General features: G+C 42.1%; 1 protein-coding gene across 1 annotated transcript in view; it reads left to right on the forward strand.

The window, feature by feature from the left end:
- EFCAB6 (EF-hand calcium binding domain 6) overlaps positions 1–23,186 on the forward strand; it is a 3,527,179-nt gene that overhangs the window by 2,040,085 nt on the left and 1,463,908 nt on the right. The window contains exon 16 of the mRNA XM_044088493.1: positions 8,599–8,770. Within this exon, the coding sequence (XP_043944428.1) occupies positions 8,599–8,770 (172 nt within the window). The remainder of the gene's footprint in view (positions 1–8,598; positions 8,771–23,186) is intronic.

Raw genomic sequence — 23,186 nt, forward strand, 5'->3', positions numbered from 1 at the left:
TTCACCAAGGTCATGGCAGTTGTAGCGGCCCACCTGAGACTTCAGGGCATTCAGGTCTTCCCGTACCTGGACGACTGGCTCCTCACCGCCCCCACCAGGCATCTACTCTTACTAGCCAGAGATTTCTTTCTCCGGATATCACCTCAGCTAGGGATGATTACCATAAATCTGAGGAACTCTTCCCTTCAACCTGTTCAAGTGTTGGACTTCATAGGGGCGAGAATAGATTCTCGTCAGGCCAGGGCATTCTTAACCCCAGACAGACTACACAGCGTGACACTTCATGTGTTAGCACTTCTGTAGTCCTCTGCACCCCATGCAGAATTAGTCCTGAGAGCCTTAGGATCCATGGCAGCAGTTATCAACCTGATCGCTTGTGCTCATCTGCATATGAGAATTTTACAGTGGATGCTACAAATTCAGTGGTCGATTCTTCATCAACCTCTAGATTTTCCGATCCGTCTGAGCAGAGTGTGCGGAAATTCTCTCACGTGGTGGCACAAATCTTGGAATTTGCAGGAGGGACGTCCCTTTCTTGCACCCCAATGCCAAGCCACAGTGACCACGGACGCCTCCTGCCTAGGGTGGGGTGGGCATTGTTCGGGCAGGGCTGTTCAAGGCACGTGGACTCAAAACGAGACCGTTCTGCATATAAATGTTCTAGAGATGAGAGAGGTCCTTTTAGCACTGCAGGCCCTTCATGCCTATCTACCTCTGGGAACTATTGCAATCCAGTCAGACAATATGTCAGTGGTCTGGTATATCAACAGACAGGGGGGAACCAAGTCTTATCCCCTTTGTTGAGAAGCCATGAGTATCTGGGAATGGGTGATCTCCACCAACCGCTTTATGATAGCAATGCGCATTCTGGGTCGGTCCAACATCTTGGTGGACAAATTGAGCAGAACTATCCTTTCTCCCTATAAGTGGTCTCTGAACCCTTGTGTAGTGGAACAGATCTTCCTCAAGTGGGGTCAGCCTTGCTGCGATCTCTTCGCATAGCCTTCCAATGTGAAGTGCTGCGAGTTTTTCACTCTAATCCCCCCGACTGGGGAAAGCCCCAGAGACGCTGTTGTTCATGCTTGGCCACCCGGTCTGCTTTATGCATATCCCCCGCTTCCACTCATGATAAAGTTCTTACAGAAAGCTCACCGGTTGGGGAGCAGATTGATCCTCATAGCCCCATTCTGGCCTCATCAAGTTTGGCTCCCCTGCCTATGGTCTCATCTCATAGCTCCACCTTGGATCTTGGATCCCATTCTGGATCTGATTAGTCATCCCTCAGGAATGCTTCCTCCGAATCTGGACAGCCTGAAGGTCACAGCTTGGCTGCTCCAGTTCCACTAGTTGCTAGGACTCCAGGTATCTCTTCTCCTGTTAAATATATCTTGGTTGCGGCACATAAATCCTCTACCAGGAAAATTTACTCTAGCAAATGGAGACGTTTCTCCATTTGGGCTTCACAGAGAAATCTAGATCCTTTTACCGCTCTGATCCCAGTGGTATTAGACTTTTTGTCTCATATCTTCCAGCAAGGAGCCAGCTCTTCCACAGTGAAGGTCCAGCTGGCGGCTATTTCCCATTTCCATGTAGGGGACAATTTAGGCTCTCTCACTGCTGCCAGAATTTGTAAGACCTTTTTGAAAGGCACTTTTCTTCTGCAACCTCCTATTAAGAATCCGTCCCCACCGTGGGATCTGACTGCGGTTCTTCAGGCCTTAGTTGAGCCTCCTTTCGAGCCCTCGGCATCAGTTGACTTAAAATTTTTGTCATTGAAGATGGCTTTTCTGGTAGCTATAACTTCAGCAAGGAGAGTGTCAGAGGTTCAAGCTCTTTGTATGGAACCCCCATATCTTGTGTTTCATAAGGACAGGGTGTCTCTCAGGACTAATCCATCCTTTCTTCCTAAAGTTGCTTCTGAGACAAACATTAATCAATCTATTAATTTGCCTGTCTTTTTCCCTAATTTTCAGAACAAAGGGGAATACAAACTTCATTTTCTGGATGTTCACAGGCAGTTACATTTTTATTTGCACAGGATGGCGGCCTTTTGTAAATCTGATCAACTTTTTCTTTCTTTTGCTAAGCCCTTTTTAGGCAAACCAGTTTCAAAGGTGACTCTTGCTAGGTGGATAGTTCATGCCCATTCTACACATTCTATGGCGATGTCTGCAGCATTCTGGTCTAGAGTTTCCCTGGATGACATTTGCTCAGTGGCTACCTAGGCATCTTCTCACACCTTTATTAATCATTATAAACTGGATTTGGTGTCTAGAGGAAGGGCTTCCTTTGGCTCTGCAGTGCTCCGGAATATCCTTCCTTAAGGGCCTCCCAAGATTTCGAGTAGCTGGGGACTCTGTCCCACAAGTTGCTGATCAAATGAAGTTAACTACTTCAGATAAAGAAGTTATGTACTCACCATAACGTTCCATCTGAGTAGGTAAACTTCATTTATCAGCAACCGATCCTCCCTCCTTCCCCCTTACCTTGGCGTTATTTTTGATGAACTCGTTGTCCGGAGTTCACGATCTGGAGCCTTGTCCTTGGTTTAGGGGTCTCAGGTTAGTTTGTTGGTGTCATGTGTGGAGTGGCAAACTCGATCTGAGGATTGGAAGGAGGTTGCAGTGCAGTATAGGTAGGGGGAGGAGCTTGGAGCTCGAATCTTTTTGCTTGGTATGCTGCCGGCTCACATCCATATCGGATCCAAAACCCACAGGTTGCTGACAAATGAAGCTTACCTACTTAGATGGAACGTTATGGTGAGTACATAACTTCTTTTTATTGTGGTATCCTCTTTCTCAGCATGTCCAAAAAAGGATCAGTGGGATTTAAAAAGTGTGAAAAATGTGGACACAAATTGCCCTTTTCTGATTTCCATACACTTTGTGTCTTTGTGGCCTGCTAGGGCCTTGAACACTTACAAGAATGCAGCATCTGTTTTGAGTTTAATCCCCAAGCTCTGTCTGACAGACGAAATAAACTAATTTTGAAAGGCTTGCCACCAACTTCATTCTCTGAGGCCATTACTGGGGCTCATTCCCCCAAACACAAAACTAGAGACCATGCAAGAAGGTGTAGACCTTCTGAATCTTCTGCCTCTTCCTCCTCAGAACCTAAAAAGAAAGATCAGTTCAGAAATTACAGTCCAACCTTCATCTGATCCGACCAAACCAATATCGGATCCTATGTGCTTGGATCCAAAGCCTCTACTGAGGACTATTTATTCTCTTCATCTGGATTCAGTCCTATCCAGAGTGTCTTCTTCATTTTTAGAAAGGCACTCCAAATCTCCATCACTAGCATCTTCTCCTTTTTCCAAGCATCTCACTGAAGCAGATTGGGAGAGAATGTTGAGGAAATTCCTCATGGCGCAGATTCAGATGAGAGTTTACAGCTCGTACCCCTTCAGGTCAGGAAGCCCGATCATCTACTACTCCACCCATTACATTTCTTTCTCTAATCCAGCCTGTTGCTTTAGAGTCCGGGTCCACCTGGTTCTGATACAAAGAAAGCACCTTCTTCAGATCTGAATATTGCTCTGAGTGCACCGGCTGTGGCATCCTCAGAGATGGATGATTCTTGGAGCCAAAACATCCCTGTTGGATCCAGGAATTTAGAGTCAACTCTGAGGTTTTCAAAGCCATCTCTTCCTCTCAGAGCCTCGGCACTTGACAGCTCCACTTTGACTTCCACCTTGAGTGAGTTGTGTTTGGAGTGGAGAGAGGTGATGGGCCAGAAAATTGCTTTCTCGACACCGTTGTCTTCCTTCTGTCTGGAGAAATCTGCTTTCAAGGTTGTGAAGAGAGTGTTCTCTGCTCCAGCAGGTCAGATAAATCCTACCCCCTTGAATCCACCCTCTACTTCTCGGGTGTCTTTGTGCATTGAGTCTCAACATTCTGCCCCACAGGGACAGCCAGCTCAAAGCTTCCTGACTACCCAGCAGGTTATTCTAATCTCTTCTAATACTTCACAGGACCATCCCACCAAGGAAGTCTCTAGGAAGAGAAACTGCAAAAGGAGGCACTCGGACTCTCCCAAAGAATCAGTCAATTAAGATACTGATTTTGATGAAAGAGAGGGGGTCCCCAGAATCATCACCCAATGATGTCTCATTTGGAGACATTTATGAGATCCTTAAGCAGAAGGGTGGCTGGTCTTACCAAGACCCTTCTCCGGAAGAATCAGTATTTCCTGAGGTATTTGGAGCTGGCCTGTCTACATCCTCGGTTACTGTGGCTGCCGATGAGGTGATTAATTTGGTCTCTCGCCGGGCATGGAAGGAAGCTGATTTCATTAAGCCAATTCCCAAGAGACCAGACCAGATTCTGACTCCACCAGTAGGAAGGGAATTTTGGGGTAAAGCGGTGCCAGTAGACACCATGGTCATGATGGCAGCTACAAAAAAGAAACTTGCTGAACAGAGTTCCACTGTCCATCCTCATAACAGAGAGTCTAGGGTGATTGACAGACTTGGGAAGCATGTTTATGCTTCAGCGACTTTTTGCACTCAGATTGCTGAACTATCTGGCACATTTCACGAGACTTCAAAGAGATTTGATTAAAGAGATATTGAATTCTCTTTCTGGAACTGAAACTACTGAAAATCAATCTTCAATAGTCTTTCAGTTGGCTACCCTACAAGCTATATTTAATTCTTCCATGAGGCTTATCTCGCATACTGCAGTAGGTGCCTCAAGGACTGTGGGTTCAGGTATTTCCATCAGGAGACATGCCTAGATGCACCTGTGTGATTTTTTGGAGCCCTTCAAGTCCTCGCTTGTCAGTGCTTCTTTTGATGCCACTTTTTTGTTTGACCCCACAGTGAAGGACATACTGTCCAGGTGTGAGAAAGATGGAAAGGCACACTCAGTGCAGGTAGTTGACGGTTTCCAGGAATCCATTTGAAAAATGTGGTTCAGAAAGTCCCAGGGTCCTTTTTCAGGACACATGGGGAGATAGTTGCCCCCAGAGGCAGAGGAGGGAGCTATAATAGATGGTGATGCTGCCGTGGCAGAGGAAGCCCGCAAAACCAAGGCTCTAGAGATTCTTTTTCCAGCAGACCCTTTCAGGGCTGCTGAAATGAGGCCTAATTGCCCATCTCTGGAGGCAGTCGTAGGTTGCTCATCCCTGCACCAGAGAGCCTGGCTAGATATAACAAAAGACATTTGGGTGCAGAGGATTATTTCCAGAGGTTATATAATTCCTTTTTCCCTATCTCTTCCATTGTTAAGAAAATTTCCCAGTGTTCCACCCAATCAGAGGAAAGCAGCAGCACTGGAAATTCAAAAGCTGCTAAGAAAATGAGTCATCCAAGAGGTCCCACCAGACCAAATAGAATCCAGAACTTACTCAAGATTCTTTTTAATGCCAAAGAAAATAGGGGACTGGAGACCAATTTTGGATCTCAGTATATTAAACAAGTCAGTTTCACACACAAATTTCCAGATGGGCTCTGTTCAGTCCCTTCTGCCTTTTCTGGGCAAGGATTACTGGATGTGCTTGATAGACCTTCAGGATGCGTACTATCACATAAAATTGAAGAGACAATCCAGAAGGTACTTACACTTCTGGCTGGGAGCCAATCATTACCAGTTCAGAGCACTGCCCTTTGGCTTCACCACTGCCCCCAGGGTGTTTACCAAATGTATGGCAATAATACCAGCTCACTTGAGACTGCAGGGATTCTGAATGTTTCCATATTTAGACGACTAGCTCATTACCTCCCCAACCAGGCATCAACTGATAGAAGCACACAATCACGTGATACAGACTTTTTACATCTTGGAATAACCATAAATTACAACAAGTCTCACTTAGAACTGACCCAGATATTAGAATTCATAAGGGCGGTGCTCAACGTGGTATCTATGGTAGCTTCTTTTCCTCTATCAAGAGTAAAAATGATAAGGATGCAGGTCAAGAAAATAATTTGCTCTACCGTAATTTCAGCTCAGTTGATTCTGCAAGCCATGGGATCAATGTCAGTGGCAGTAATTTTAGTTACTTTAGCAAGATTCCACATGAGAGTTCTACAATGAATGCTACCCATGTCAGCAAAAATGAGGATAACTGAGGTATGCAAAAGATATCTTTTCTGGTGGAAGCAGTTGCAACAGGTTTTACAAGACCATCCTTTCATCTTCCCTCAGTTGAAGGCTATAGTGACCAAGGACACTTCCCATATTGGGGTGGGGGGGTATTTTCTGGGGAAACAGTCCAAGGCACTTGGTCCTCCGAAGAGGCCAACTTGCATATCAATGTTCTGGAGATGAGAACAGTACTTTTGGTGTTGCAGGCATTCCAAGACTCTCTTCCTCTCATAATAATTGCAATCCAGACAGACAACATGCCAAGTAGTTTGACACATCAGCAAACAAGGAGGAACAAAATCCTATCCCCTGTCTCGAGAAGCCCTCAGCGTGTGGCAATGGGCGATATCTTCCAACCACTTTCTAATAGCAATGCATATTCTGGGGAAGTCCAATGTGATAGCAGACAAACTGAGCAGGACCATCTTTCTACCTCATGAGTGGTCCCTCAACAAAAAAGTGACGGATATGATTTTTAGCCAGTGGGGCCAGCCTTGCTGCGATCTTTTTGCCTGTCCCCTAAAGAAGTGCAGCAGCTTTTTTCCCCTAATCCCTCTACTGGAAGAATCACAGAGGGATGCTGTACTCCACATTTAGCCCTCCAGTCTTCTGTAATCCTTACCTTGTGATCCCCCTAATTCCCAAATTCCTGCAGAAAGCATCCCGGTTGAAGAACAGAGTCACCCTCATTGCTCCTTACTGGCCTTGGCAGATTTGGTTTCCCTTCCTTTGGCCTCACCTACAATATCCACCTTGGATTCTGGATGTAATTCCAGACCTACTGTCCCACCCAAAAGGCATGGTTCACCATGATATCTCAAGCCTCAAACTAAAATGTTGTTTCTCCAATTCCTTTAATAGTCAGACAACCAATGCTTTCTTCCCCTGTCTGTTCCATACTTTTGTCTTCCCATAAACCTTCTACAAGGAAATTCTATAGGACTAAATGGAAAAGGTTTGTTTGTTAGGGAGAGCAAAATCAGACTGATCCCTTCTCAGCTCCAGTTCAATCTGTTTTAGAATTTTTGGCAAGACTATTTATTGAAGGTGTAGCTCATCAACTATAAAAGTCCATCTAGCAGCAATCTCTAATTTCCATTTTGGATTTCAAAAATTTTCGCTGGCTTCTTCTAAGCTGTGCAAACCTTCTTGAGAGGCATTCTCCTGCTAAGGCCCCCTTATAAAGACGCCACTCCACCTTGGGATTTAAATTTGGTAGTGCAAGCCTTAATTCATTCTCCCTAGAAAAATTTCAGAATTTCAAGCATTATCTTCCAAGCCTCTGTATTTGATTTTTCATAAGGATAAGGTAATATAAAAGCTTCCTTCCTTCCTTCCTAAGGTGGTGTCAGAATCCAACATCAACCAATCCATTAACTTGCCAGTATTCTTTCCAAAATTTGCAAATAAAAGTGAATATATGCTGCACTTATTAGAAGTCCAAAGACAATTACATTTTTACCTGCACAGAACAAAAGAAATTAGAAAGATCAGTCATTTATCTCCTTTGCACATGCTAAATTGGGCAAATTTGATACAAAGGTAACTCTAGCTAGATGGTTGACAGATTGTATTTGCTCTGTCTATAACAACTTAAAAAGCTCATTCAACCAGATACATGGTGACTACTTCTGTGTTCCAGTCTAGAGCTTCCATGGATGATATATGTGCAGCTGTAACTTAGTCAAGTCCTCATACCTTTAACACTCATTACAAATAGATCTGGTCTCAAGAGGAGGAGCAACCTTTGGCTCAACCATACTCAGGAATATCCTTCCTTAGCATCCACCCAGGATTTTAGGTAGCTGAAGACTCTGTCCCATTAGGTGAGGAATGAATGAAAATTGACAACATCAGATAAAGAAGTTATGTACTGACCATAATGTTCCATCTGTGTTGTCCATTTTCATACTTCCTCAACTCCCATCCACCAACCCCCACCATTTTTAATGATTGACGTCTAGAGAAACGAGAGGCATCAAGGACACTACTCTCCTGTGTTGAGCTCCAGATATGGCATATCATAATAGTCTTCCTGTCAAGCAGCAAACAAGATGTGAAAGATGTTAGGGTTTGGTGCATTTTGGATAGGGGAGGAGTTCAAGAGTTTTTGGTGGCCATGAGCTAGTGTAAAGGCAGAGTCAGATCCAAGGATTGGATCCCAACCCATTAGTTGAGGAAGAATGAAAATGTACACCACAGATGGAACATTATGGTGAGTACATAAATTCTTTTTTCAGATTTTTGCATTTACAAGTCAAAGAAAGAGACCTTTTATAATTAATTTTGCAAGGTTTTATTATGTTTTTATGCTTTTGTTTATAAGCTCTTCTAAGACTGTTTTAAAGTAAATCATCTGCTTCCAAGTAACTCTGCAACCATACAACAAAAGACATTGATTGATGTCTGTAGATTTTTTCTTCCAGATGCTTGTTATGCTGACAGAACTGTTTTCTAATTATTGTAATTTCTTATTGTTTTAGTATTATTTTATTTATTTATCTTTTAGACTAACACAGATTGAGAATGAAGCTATCAAGCTAACGAAGAACATGAAAGTTGAAGATGTTATTGCAAGGCTCAAGGATCGTATGGCTCAGCGGGAAATAAATATGCGAGGCAGTTTCTTTTCCCATCAAAATCAGCCTGACCAGAAAATTAGCAAAAATCAATTCAGAAAAGTAAGACATATTTAGAGTACTTTATTTCACTTCAGCAGTAAATCTGAGGGAGGGAGGGAGGGAGGGTAAGACAGAGAGGGACAGTTCAGAGAGAGGGAACGCAAATGGTTTCTTAATGCATTTTAATGCAAGGCTCTTGCCACCCCTATAGTGCCTTTTTTAGGCAAGGTTCAAATGACAAATTCACCACCGTAACAGGTATAAGCAAGCAAAATCTGAGGGTAATGCTACTCAATGCTAGAAGTCTAAACCTCAAAATGCACTCACTCGAGGCACTCCTTAAAATGGAGAACATCAACATGTGTGCAGTGACAGAGATCTGGTTCAAAGCTCCAAAGAGCACCCCTGCATTACCAGGCTATAATTCATACGACACCTTTCGGCCACCTAACCCGGAATGAAGCACTAAAGGTGAAGATGTGTCCATATTCATTAAGGATATCCACACCTCCAGGCTAGTTGCACAGCATAATGCATCCGAGATTATCCAAGTGCAGCTAACTCTGGGCAAGACTGCAATCCAAATTGTAGCTTGCTGCAGACCCCCCACCATGCCCCAGGATTCCCACTCCTCATTTCTTGATAACCTGGAAAGTATTAGGGTACAACTCAACACCCTAATAATGGGCGATTTAAATTACCCCACCATTAACTGGGAAAACTACTCATGTACCAAATCTTTTGCTCAGTGTTTTCTGGAATTCATAAATTCCAACTCGTTGGATCAACTTATTCATACCCCCACCAGGGGCAGCAATATCCTAGACCTGGTCATTATCAACATGGGCAACTGGTGTTCCACACCAGAGGTCAATTCCTCATTGGTCAGATCCGACCACAAGCTAATCACCCTAGACATCCACATCCCGCCCCCACCCCCAGTTATGGAAACCACCGTAAAAAACTTCTCCAAAGCCAACTTCACACTTCTTAAGACAGAAGTGGTAAACTTCATGATACCCATGCAGAGGGAAATAGAGGTACGACTGCTGAATCCTACACAAATGCACTTTATAAGCACTTACACAAGTGTATGGATCATGCTATCCCTAATAGAACCAAGATGCTATCATCCAAAGAAAGGAAGCCAGTCTGGTGATCCTCTGCCATAAACAAACTCTACAACAGAAGAAAGAAGCTGCTGCAAAAAAGAGTAAAATCCCATGACTGGAGGAACTCCCTGGTCATCCTCAGTAAGAAGCTGAGATCCCTCATAAAATCCTCCAATGCTAGTTACGAAAACAAAATTGTCACTGACCCTAAAAACAACCACAAAGCATTCTATAGCTATGTCAAGAATCTCAATGGCAACACTCAGATCTGCTCTGAGTTACAGCACAATGGCACTAAATATACAGAACCAACTGATATTGCCAACATTCTGGCAGATAGGTTCAGTGCTAACTTTACCCCCCTCTCACCCCCTAGAGGGCCCATCTCTATACCAGAAGAATGCATAGTTCCTGTAATCATGGCTGCACAGGTAAAAAACACACTCTCCAAAGCCAAGAACACATCATCTATGGGACCTGACAATATCCTAGGCTGCGTTATACACAAACTACAGAATGAACTGGCACCCTACCTAAGTACCATGTTCAGTCATAGCCTCACCTAAGGCTTTGTGCCCACTGAATGGCACACCGCGACAGTTATCCCACTCCACAAAGGGGGAACCATGACGGACCCTGGGAACTACTGCCCCATTAGCCTGACGAGCCTGGTCTGCAAGGCCATGGAACATATCATCATGGAACTCATAAACAAAGACATTGGTGATCTCCAAACTCTGGACCTTATCCAGTTCAGGTTTGTAAAAGGCAGATCATGTCTCCTAAACCTGATTGACTTCTTTGAAGCAGTAACCAAAGCTATAGATGAGGGTGGAGTGGTTCACACAGCTTATCTAGATCTCGCCAAGGCTTTCAACACCATCCCCCACTCTGGAATAATAGATAAGCTCACTAAACTAGGTATAAATCCTTATGTCACAAGATGGGTTGCCAACTGGCTCATGGACAGAATGCACACTGTGAAAATAGCAGACTCTAAATCCGACTACAGACCATTGACAAGTGGAGTACCACAGGGTTCAGTCCTGGGTCCTCTCCTGTTAGCCTGTACTTCAGAGAAGTAGACACCAAACACAGAAGGTCTTTGGCTAACAAAGTTTGTAGAAGACTGCAAGCTAGGAGCCATAATCAAAACTCCTAACGATGTGGACATACTACAAAAGGGCCTAACTGAGACAGATGCCTGGTGTCAAAGCCATGGCCTGAAGCTCAATCCCAATAAGTGTATTGTCATCCCCTTTGGTAAAAACTCTGTACCCATGAACTACCACATAAGTGATAGTCTACTTAACACCAAAAGTGTGATAAGAGATCTTGGGACACAGGTGGACGGTAGTCTCTCCTTTGATAATCACATCGCCACAGTGGTCAGGAAATCCTTCTACGTGGCTCACCTCATCACAAAAGTTTTCTCATCCAGAAAAAAAAAGAGGTCATTGTTCCCCTCTACTCATCACTCATTAGACCCATTATAGAGTACAACACCCCTTTTTGTATGTACCTCACAAGATATCTACAACAACTGGAAAGGCCACAGAAATACCTCACAAAGAGGATTACTGGCCTCAAACAGATGCCCTACGCAGACAGCCTCGGCCTACTCAGAGGCGATTTCTGCCTAACATACAAAGCTATGTCAAACCCAGAGCTGTTGGACATGCTCCACTTAAAGAAATCCCAATCCCTTCAAGCTACACACTCTAGGGACCTAAACCTTGTCACCACAATAAACAGAACATGCTGGAGGGATAGATTCCTGTCCCAGAGACATCCCATACGCTGGAACAGACTACCTATCTATGTCCAACAGAGCTCCTCATTAGCACTCTTCAAGAAAAATCTTGATGATTGGATGGGAAATAGGAAATTCACCCCAGGGAACACTCCCATGGCTCTGCTCGACAGGGGCACAGGAAAATCATTTTCTTGGGTGGCTAAAGCCAGGGTATCTTTTTGGCTAGGCTTATATAGGCCCTAGGCCTAATAGCCTAGTACCTACCTATGAACCTGGTAGTGAAAGATGTTTTCTATGTCCATATAACTAGTTATAGGACAGATGGTGACACACACATAACCAAAAGTCAAATCCTAAAAGTGTGTTTCACTAGAACTCATTGTAAAATGAACCCAAGTGCTTCTGTGTGTCCCCCACTGCCATTCAAACAATAAATCTGATGTCCTTTTCGTTCTTCCTCAGTGAATGGGTTACAGATCTGATTTTCAGATCTGACTCGGCCACATACTATAGACTTTGGATCCAACTTCCGAGTTTCTCCCTCTACCCATAATGCCCTAGTCCATCCCCAGTACCTCAGATCTTGTTTGCCACCATCGTGCATTGATGTAGGATCCTCTCTCACAGCACTTGTTTAATTGTATTTTTAAATCTAAGTGCATTTTCCTCTTCTTTTCAGAATATATTTCTTTTACTTTTATTTTTATTCTCATACTTCTATATTTTCCAACCTCCCTCATAGTTTTAGCATTTTTTTTTCTGCATTAGACCTTTCTAGTATTCTATTAGTGGTACTTCTTCAAGTACCATTGTTGATAGTGTTCTTTCTGTCTCCTTTTATTTCCCACCATTTTCAAACAGGGTATTCTTTATTACCATTGCTGATACTTTGTCTTAATTAAAAAAAATCTTTCTTCCTTTTATAGTGTTTCTCTGTCTTTCTAACATTGTTCTGTCATGGCCAATAAGCTGACAGGTTTCAAGAAGTGCATTTCTTGTGGACATAAAACCCCTTCCTCAGATGCTCACAGGGAGTGGGTTTACTGCTTAGGAGTGGCTCATTTACACACAAACTGCACTATTTGTGCAGCATGTGATTCAAGAGCTATTGCTAACAGACATAACAAGCTTGTCCTTAAGGGATTGCTGCCACCTACATGTTCATCCTCTTCAGGGCTCAACCCCCCAGTAAATCTTCTAAAGCTCCCTGGGAACATGGGAAACAGTCACCTCTGAACTCTTCAAAAATTTCATCAGAGCCGACACATAAAATTTCGAAATCCTCTGATCTGAGTTTGTGAGATCCAAAATGGCTCACCATGGATCCAGAGCTTTCCAATCCTAAGTCTTCAGATTGTATAATCATTTCATCTAGCCCTACCAAGACTATGGATCTGAAACCATCATATCCTATGTCTAGCTCATCATGCACAAGGACTTGCTCACCCGAGTGTGTTTTGGATCCTGTGTACCCTCGGCTCCACTTTCCTTGTATGCAGACACCTAAAAAGCATTCTAGATCCTAATCCACTACTTTCTCCATCAGATCCCCCAAGATTCTTTCTGAAGCGGATGTGGATAGGATGATGCTCAGAGATCAGATCCAGATAGGGGTTATATCAGCTCTGTCTCCCACTGGATCCATGCGCTTTCCTGCCACTGCCCATACAATTCCTTTTCTGATCTGTCCACCAGTTTCAGAGCCCCAGGATCCAACAGTCCCAATAGTTCTGATGTCCAGTCTGAAGAGAATTACCTCTTCATCTCCAACAATGTCCTTGACTAGTTCTGCTCCTATACCTTTGGATTGGGGTGAGTCCTGGAGCTAAATCATCACTGTCAGATCCATGGGTCCAGGGTCTACTCCAATGATGTTGGATTCATCCCTTTCCCTTGCATCCTCAGAGTTAGACAGCTTGGGTCCAGTTCCCTCCTCAAAGCACAGATCAGGTCGAAGTTGTAATCTGCCTGCTGTGGCCCATTCAGCTTCACTGCAGCTGGGCATGGCTTATCCAGGTCCATCTGTCTTCAACGTGGTGGAAGGGGTGTTTTCTCATTCTAGGGATCGGGTCTCTTATCTTCCTTCAGATCCTACTCTTCAACCCTCTATGGTTCAGAGCTCTGATTCCATTAGACCTACCCCAGAGGGACAGCCAATTCCTCCTAGCTTCCAGTCAGATACCATTGAAGAACTACTCATCTGTTCGGACACCTCCCTAGTACATCCCCCTGAGGAAGTTCACCGCAAGAGAACATGCAAGAGGAGGCACATAGATTCCCCTTTGGAATATCTCACTAAAGATGTTAATTTTGAGGAAGGGGATGGATCCCCCAGATCACCACCTGAAAGTGTTTCATTTGGAGACATTTTAGAAATCCTTAAGCAGAAAGGTGGTTGGTCCACCAATAATCCTCCTGATGAGTCAGTATTTCTGGACACCTTTGGTACTGGTCCATATACATCTTGGGTGACTCCACTGGCTGATGAGCTTATCATCCTAGTCGTTCAGCATGCATGGAAGGAGCTGGATTCAGTTGAGCCCATACCATGCTGTTTGGACAAGATTTTAGCCCTGGCACTGGAGCAAAGGAGTCCCTCTTGATGCAATGGTTGTGGTGGCAGCCACAAAAAAGTAGCTTGCAGAGCTCCTCTGTCCACCCCCTTAACAGAGAGTCTAGGACACTGGGCAGATTTGGAAAGCATGCATTTGCTTCAGCGACCTTTGCTCTGAGGTCCCTGAATTACCTGGCATGCTTTACAAGGCTACAGAGAGATTTGACCAAAGAACTACCAAACTGTCTCTTGGAGTCCATGTCTGTAGAGGATTTCAAAAGATCATGTTCTCAGCTGGCCACTCTCTCTTCTATTTCCAATGAGTCCGTGAGGTTAATCTGTCATGCAGCAGAATGCGCCTCGCAGGCGGCTGGTTCAGGCATTGCCATAAGTAGACATGCCTGGATGTGGCTATGCAACTAAGTGGAGCCTTTCAGGTCTTCTTTCATCAATACTTTTTTTGATGGAACATCCTTGTTTGGCCCTTCTGTAAAAGAAAAGCTTACCCACACTGAACAAGAAGCAAAGACCAAGACTGCTGTGAGAATTAAATTTTCTACCCCTCAACAGTCTTTTTCAAGGAATCAGAGAGGTGGAAAGAAAATGTGGTTTGGAAAATCAAAGGGACCTTTCCAGGGCTCATACAGAGACAACTCCTTCAAAGGCAGAGGAGGGAATTTAAATGGAAGATAGTGTCCCTGAGGCAGGGGAGGCCTGCAAAATCAGGGTTCCCAAGATTCCTTTCTGAATAGACCCTTTCAGTGCTCCTGACTTGCATGACTGGTCACCTCTGGAGGCATTTGGGGACATTTGTCTTTGCACCTAGATGCCTGGGCTGCTATAACAAAAGATAATTGGGTGCTAAAAATAATATTCAGAAATTACTTCATACCCTTTTCCCATATTCCAACATCCAAAAGAAAGAAGCTCCCTGATGTTTCACCAGTCAGAAGGAAGCTGCAACACAAGAAATTCAAAAGCTGCTAGACAACAGATTCATCCAACAGGTCTCACCAGACCAAATAGGATTTGGAACTTACTCAAGATTCTTTCTAGTGCCAAAAAAGACAGGGGACCTGAGACTTATTTTCGATCTAAGCAAATTAAACCACTTTGTAAAGAAATCAAATATCTGAATTTTCATGGTTCAGTCCATTCTGCTTCTTCTACACAAGGATGATTGGATGTACTCTATAGATTTTTACAATGCATACTATCATGTCAAACAGACAGGTACTCCCTGAGACACTTACACTATTGCCCATGGCCAGTCATTACCAGTTCAGAGCCTTGCCCTTTGGACTCACCACAGCCCCAGGGTGTTTACCAAGTGTACGGCAGTGGTAGCAGCTCACTTGAGGCTACAAGGATTCCAAGGGTTTCTGTATCTAGATGACTGGCTTCTGACTGCCCCAACCATGCATCTCTTAGAGTAATCCAGAAACACTTTGCTCTAGATTTCTCAGTCACTAGGTATAACATCAGCTTGCCAAATCAAACTGACACCAGTACAGAGCCTGGAGTTTATTGCTGCCCATCTGAACACAACAACCCATGTTGCTTCATTACCTTCTCACCATGTATGTACACTCAGATCTCAGTTTCAGCAAATTCTGTCTCCTGGAAGACAGACTAGTCCTTCAAGCTTTAGGCTCCATGGTCGCAGCCATAGTTTTAGTTCCCTTAGAATGGTATATTATGTGTGTCCTTCAATTAACACTAGCTGTTCAATGGACTTTTCTTCAACAGCCCCTTTCATTTCCAGTCAAACTTACTCAAGTATGCAAAAACCATGTTTACTGGTGGGTCCAGTTAAACGATATTTATCTAGGTCAGACTTTCTTTCTTCCTCCTCCATTGGCCGTAGTGACCATGGATGCCTCCCAACTGGGGTGGAGAAGCATTTCTTGGGAAGGATGCTCCAAGGCATGTGGTCTCCCAGAGACCAATTTTCATATCAATGGCCTGGAAATGAGAGCAGTACTTTACATCAACAAACAAAGGGGTACTCGATCCTATGAAACAAACAACACCGTAGCAGGCTCCAAACCTTTTGTGTAGTCCAGGATATGTGAAATAACTGTTGAAATATCACAGCACAAACAATTCCACAAGAAGTTCAGGCTTCAAACCTTGTTTATTAGTCCAGGATATATATAAAAAAAAATGTTAAAATGCCATAGCACAGACAATTCCACAAGATGTTAAGCACTTTCACTTAGTTCTATCCCAAGCTTCATCAGATCATGGAATAAAATCAATCAGTCTATTTTAAACAAATTCAAAAATTGTCAGCCAATAGTACCATCTCATGCATAATTAATTAAATCAATTCATTCCCCTGAATTATTTAAAGCCATAGTAAAGTATATGCTGTAGTAGTCCCTTGTGTTGAAACAGTATCCACCAAGGTGAATACACATATTCTAGCTGCCATAATAAAATACATACTGTCATGAATCCTTGTTTTAAAATAATAACAAAGTAAATGCATATACTCTTTCCTTTTCTAAAGTTTAGCTGCCCTTAATTTAAGGACACTGTTAATACTAATATGATCATTCAGTCCCATTCTTTTAGTTGAATCCAGCCTAAGCTGCCAGTGTAGTTCTTTGTATTCTAAAAGGGCTTCCCACAGTCCACCCCTTATATCTGGTTTCACTTATTCAAAATACAATTCTTACAGTCTTTCTTGTGTCTAAATAAAGCATTTGTGTCTTTTTTCTGGGAGATCTCATACAAGTGTTGTATACAACCCCTTTGCTGTTGCAATTAAAATGCTCCTTAAATTTCATTTTAAACTTTCTGGATGGGATAATAATACTTTCCTGCTCCAGAATGTTACTACATTGTTGACAAAAACCACACTTATATGTTCCCCCTTTCTTGTGGGGTCCAACTTGTACCTTTATCAGTACCATGGTTTTCCAGCATTTGCTTTAAATTCATATCTCTCTTTTTGATAAATGTCGGTACAGATGGAATAATTTTGCTGGTTTCGCTATTTATAACCAAAAGTTGCCAGTACTTCCTAACGATGTTCTCATTTTCACTGGAATAAAGTGTGTGTGTGTGTGTGTGTGTGTGTGTGTGTGTGTGTGTGTGTGTGTGTGTGTGTGTGTGTGTGTGTATATATATAAATGCCATTTCATAATTCAGCCCTTTGTTTTCCATATTATGATTACTTTGTGGTAAAGTTTTCCCCAAAATTAGGTCATATTTTCCTTTCCTCCCTTGGTTCATTCTTTCATCAATTGATTGATCAAGTTCTCGGGGTACCCCCTCTCTGAGAAGAACCCCTTCATCACCTTCATTTCCTCCAAGAAAACCCGGTCATCACTGCACATCCTTGATGCCCTGATTAATTGCCCCTTAATAATACCCTTCTTTTGATTATAGGGTTGCTCACTCTCATAATGCAAATAGGAGTTAGAGTGCGTGGGGTTTCGGAAACTCTTGAAATGCAATTTCTTCTCTTCCCTAACTTTGTATATGGTCACATCTAAATAATTAATGAATTCTTGTGAAGTGTGCCAAGTGAATTTCAAAAAAGAAGTTATTATAGCCCCACTATATTCCAAAAATTGATTTAACTGGGTTTTCATCCCCTTCCAGAAAATACAAATATTGTCTAAAAATCTAGTGTATAAGGAAATATAATTATTCCAAGGGATTTCGAAAATGAACTTCCTCTCCCAATAATATAAAACCAGATTTGCATACAGGGGGCACATGGGGCCCCCTTGGCAACACCTTTCTCTTGTTTGTAATATTCCCCTGCAAACGCATACAATTATTTTTCAATATTAATTCCATAAATTCAGTTAACAAGTTTCTCTGTTCATTAGTCAAATAACTTATTTCAATCAAAAGGTCCTGGAACCATTCCATCCCCTCAAAATAAGGGATGCTGGAGAACAGTTCTATCACATCAGTAATCACCATACATACTTCATCTTCATATTTATCATAGGTGACTTTACTAAAAAAATCCCAGGAGTCCTTTGAAATGTGTTATGTTACATAACTTTTCAACTCGATCCTATCCCTTTTTTTGAGAAGCCATGATAGTGTGGCAATGGACGATCTCTTCCAACCGCTTTCTTGTAGCAAAGCACATTCCAGGGAAAACCAACGTAATAGCGGAGAAACTCAGTAGGTTCATTCTGATGCCTCTCAAGTGGTCTTTCAGTCAGTGGTGGAGAAAATTTCCACCATTGGGAGCTAACTATGATGCAGTCTCTATGCATCTCCCCACAACAAATGCAGCAGGTACTTTGCCTTAACCCCCCTTCAGGGGAAGTCACTGAGAAATGCTATAGTCCACATTTGGCCCTCTGTTCTCCTATGTGCCAATCCACCAGTACCTTTAATCCCAAAATTCTTACAGAAAGCAAGTCAGTTGAAGAGCTCAGTCACCCTCATTGCCCCTTTCTGGTCTTGCCAGGTATGGTTCCCCTTCCTTTGGTCATCTTCATTATTCTCCCTGAATACTGGACCCAAGTCCAGACCTTCTGTCCCATCCTTCAGGGATGCATCATCCCAGCCCTCAAGCTAATTGCATGGTTCCTCCAGTTCTGTTAATAGCCAGACAGTGCAGGCTTTCTTCCCCAATATGGGCCATACTATTATCTTTGCAGAAAGATTCCACCAAAAGGATTTAGAAGAGAAAATGGAAAATATTTTCTTTTTGGCTTTTGCAAAACAACTGCCCCTGCCTCTGCTCTACTAGATTTTCTAGCTTCTTTCTTTTTGTAGAATGCTTTGCCTTCAATGGATGATGCATAGAAAACAAACAGAGCAAATTGCAACAATTATTTAGGCCAAACTGTACAAAAAAAAAAAAAAACTCTGTAAAGCAATACTGCATTGTACAAGTTAGAAGAAGATGCACAGGTTTGTATTATTACCTGCTAGTATTTGATGTAAAAATTTGTTGAAAAAGTATCGAGTCTTTAAGATTAATAATATTACTGCACAAAACAATAGGCAAAGTACACAAGACACTTCTGGTTCCTCAGTGCTTAACCAGAGGTTACACGAACTACACTGAACTCCCTAAAAGGCTCAAAGACTTGGTCAGCTGTGCATCAGTGATTAAAAAGTGTAAAGCTGTCATTAGTTTAAGATACTGTACACACAGGCGCACATTGCAGCACAAGCTACTGCATCTGCATAGGCATATGTGGTATGATATCCTGATCACTTGAAAATGTTCCTGAATAATTTAGAAGACTGAAGTGAAAAAAGAAACAATTCAATAACACCATACCATGTATACAGATGTTTGGGTAGAACTTTCCCTACATTTTTTGTGTTTTCTTTTCTTACAAGCAATGTAACTCTCCACTATATTAACATGCAGAAGTGAGGTGTCATAGTGATCATGTAGCACCATTATGACTGCATAGATTTTCACCATTTCTTTTCTGAGTGGAAAGTGTTCAAAAATATTTGGCTGAACAGGTCCAGTACAAAAGAACAAATCATCAAATGGCTGTACCTAAGGTTTAGAGTTTATAATATAAATTAAAAGGAGGTGTAGGGGTTTACCCCATAGTGCTTTTTTATTTGTACGCTGTGTGCTTTTTCTTTCAAATGTGTATGTAACTATCCTACAAGCAGTAATAATTTGTATACGTAACATGCATATACTTAGGTGCTATAATCATTGTTAATGCTTTGTTTTGTGAAATTTTAATGCTATTTATAATATTGTTCTGCAATCAATGTAAGATTCTCTTTTGTTTGTATCTTAGAGCTTTGTTTTGTGGAATGTGCACAAGATGTTTATACTGTTATCCTATAATTAATCAGTATAATATTTTCTTTCATTTCTATGTATCATAGAGCCTTTCTCCCTGGGAATTTGCTGAAAAGGAAGTTGAACTACCCCGTTACTAAATGCAAATAAATAAATAATTATGCACATGCTTAGGATTAAGAGTTTTACTCTAAATAAATACATAATAGTAGTTTAACTCTAAATAAATATATAATAGTAAATAAAATAAACAGAGCTTCTTGGCTAGTTTGCCATCCTTTTCTATATCAGCTGATGTGCTTGTTAATCTGAAGATCTAACCATGTTCCAATTTCAGTGAGCTGTGACATTTAAAGACAGACATTCATGCATGACTGCTTCCATTTCTACATAACGGAAAAGCTGAAAGTAAAAAGTGGCCTTGTGAAGACTATATAAGTTACCAACCATCTTCTAGATACTATGAAGGTTTTTCATAAATTTGTTCTTTTCAGTAAGGGAAGAAGCACATAGCATCATTAATTTTATTGACTGTAGCAGGAATATCCAATGACAAAGATGTGGAAATCTATAATTTTAATAAAAACCTTACAATACAAATAGGATTTTATGAAATTATGTTTTAAAACCCTCACTTCAAAAATAACTAACATGCAAGTCTGATAGAAGCAAAACCCTACATATATATATATATATATATATATATATATATATATATATATATATATATATATATATATATATATATATATATTGGGACCATTTCTAGCTCTTTTGTAGTTCACTGTTTAAAATCCGCCTCTGGGCGTTTTTTTTTCTGGCTGTACTGCTCAGACAAGCTCCACGTGGGTTTACAGAGTGGTCCTAGCAGTAGAGAACTCAGAAAAGCGACTACCTTCTGGATTTAAGTATCTTTGCTATTTTTTCACTTGAAATAGCTTCTGTAGCTTACCTTGAACTAGCCTGAACTGTTTTTTAACTGATTGCTGCATTATTTTAAAATCTGCACTTAAAGTTACATTTTAGTCGAATTTGATCGAAAGTTTGCTTGTTTGTTTGTTTAATTTAACTGTGGAGGCTGCCCACTAAAGTGCGCTAGTCTGTGCAACTAATTTATCACTGTTTCTGCATTTTCTGTGTGTTTCTACCAAAAAAACAAAAAAATAATCCTTGTTTTCCTGCCTTCCTCGACTAGTTTAGACCAGTTTACAGGCATTGCTGTATTCTGGGCTGTGGTGTAGTTCCTGTGTTGTCCATTACCTTACTTGGATAGAAGGAAGTTTCTTTGCTCACCAGTGGGAGTGGGGAGCCTTGAGCAGCCTACCTGTCCTTGGGAGAAGTGACCTCAGCACAAGAAGCTGTAGTAATTTGTTGTTTGGCACCATTTCTAGCTCTTTTGTAGTTCACTGTTTAAAATCTGCCTCTGGGCGTTTTTTCTGGCTATACTGCTCAGACAAGCTCCACGTGGGTTTACAGAGTGGTCCTAGCAGCAGGGAACTCAGAAAAGTGACTACCTTCTGGATTTAAGTATCTTTGCTTTTTTTCACTTGAAATAGCTTCTGTAGCTTACCTTGAACTAGCTTGAACTGTTTTTTAACTGATTGCTGCATTATTTTAAAATCTGCACTTAAAGTTACATTTTAGTCGAATTTGATCGAAAGTTTGCTTGTTTGTTTGTTTAATTTAACTGTGGAGGCTGCCCACTAAAGTGTGCTAGCCTGTGTAACTAATTTATCACTGTTTCTGCATTTTCTGTGTGTTTCTACCAAAAAAACAAAAAAATAATCCTTGTTTTCCCGCCTTCCTCGACTAGTTTAGACCAATTTACAGGCATTGCTGTATTCTGGGCTGTGTTGTCCATTACCTTACTTGGATAGAAGGAAGTTTCTTTGCTCACCAGTGGGAGTGGGGAGCCTTGAGCAGCCTACCTGTCCTTGGGGCAAGTGACCTCAGCACAAGAATAGTAATTGGTTGTTTGGGACCATTTCTAGCTCTTTTGTAGTTCACTGTTTAAAATCCGCGTTTGCACAGCTTTACGCGGTTGTGCGCATAGCGCAGCGCCGGTTAAACAAGGTTAAACTTTTTCTGGCTCCGCCAAGTGTGCTCTTCAAATCTTCCCTTAAGGAAGCTCTACTCTTAGTATAACCAGACTCACTGTATTATAAGCCTAGCACTTGTTCTCAATACTTCTCTACTAAGTAAGCACTCTCGTACTAAGTAAAGCACTACATCTACTTACCACCCCTGTGAATATCCACTTCCCTTAAAGGTATACCACTCCCTTATACTGTTCTAGCATGTCGAGTGGTAGATTACTGGCGTCATCTCCAGTTCTGCTGGTCAATCTGGGTATCTTGAGACAATGCTACAATTGTCTCATGTACACAGACAACCCTCTCCTCCTCCCAACAAACACAAATACATGTGAGAGATGCAACTATATAGCCAAACTGGAGGCTGAACTCTCTCAACTCAGGGCTGGCATGACCAGACAGGAGGAGATGGCAACCACACACACACAACAATCCCAGTCCCACATAGACCTACCACAACTGCAAACCAAACACATAAAAATACAAAGACATACTCGGAGGCTCTAATAAAAAACTTACCAAAACAGCAGAGGCTCCCAAAGCAGACATCCAAAAATCCACCACCTCAAAACAAAACACATGCAACACATACTTCAATAAATCAGTGTGTCGACCAATCGCAGCCCTTAAGGCCAAACACCTTGCCTGATACACTAGTAATAGGTGACTCCGTAGTCAGACACACTGATGTCCCACTGACCAGGCTGAACAAGGAGAAGGTGACTGTGAGCTGTCTATCGGGAGCTAGGATCCGCCACATAACACACGCACTCAGGTTACTCCAAAGCAAGTACAAATATGACTCCGTTATTGTCCATGCTGGTGTGAATGACCTGAGACGTACCTCCCTGGACTACATGAAAAGAGACATAGAGGAGCTCTCCGATTATGTAGCCCAGGCTGGTATGACCCTGACCCTGAGCAGCATCTTGCCCTCACCAAGAATGATACCACAATACAAAGACAAGATGATCAGCTTTAACAATTGGCTAGAGTACTAGTGTCATTCTAAGGGGATCAATGTCTGTCTGCCTGGGATTATATGTTGGACAAGCCACGCTGCTTTGCAAGGGATGGCTTACACCTGTCACCACTGGGCTTCCTGATATTGGCTAAGGCTCTTGCCACCCCCATAGTGCCTTTTTTAGGCAAGGCTCAAAAGACAAACCCACCTCCTTAGAAAACAAAAATGGAAAA

Source organism: Protopterus annectens, chromosome 11.part0 (genome assembly GCF_019279795.1).
Source record: "Protopterus annectens isolate FY-2018-M chromosome 11.part0, PAN1.0, whole genome shotgun sequence".
NCBI lineage: Eukaryota > Metazoa > Chordata > Ceratodontiformes > Protopteridae > Protopterus > Protopterus annectens.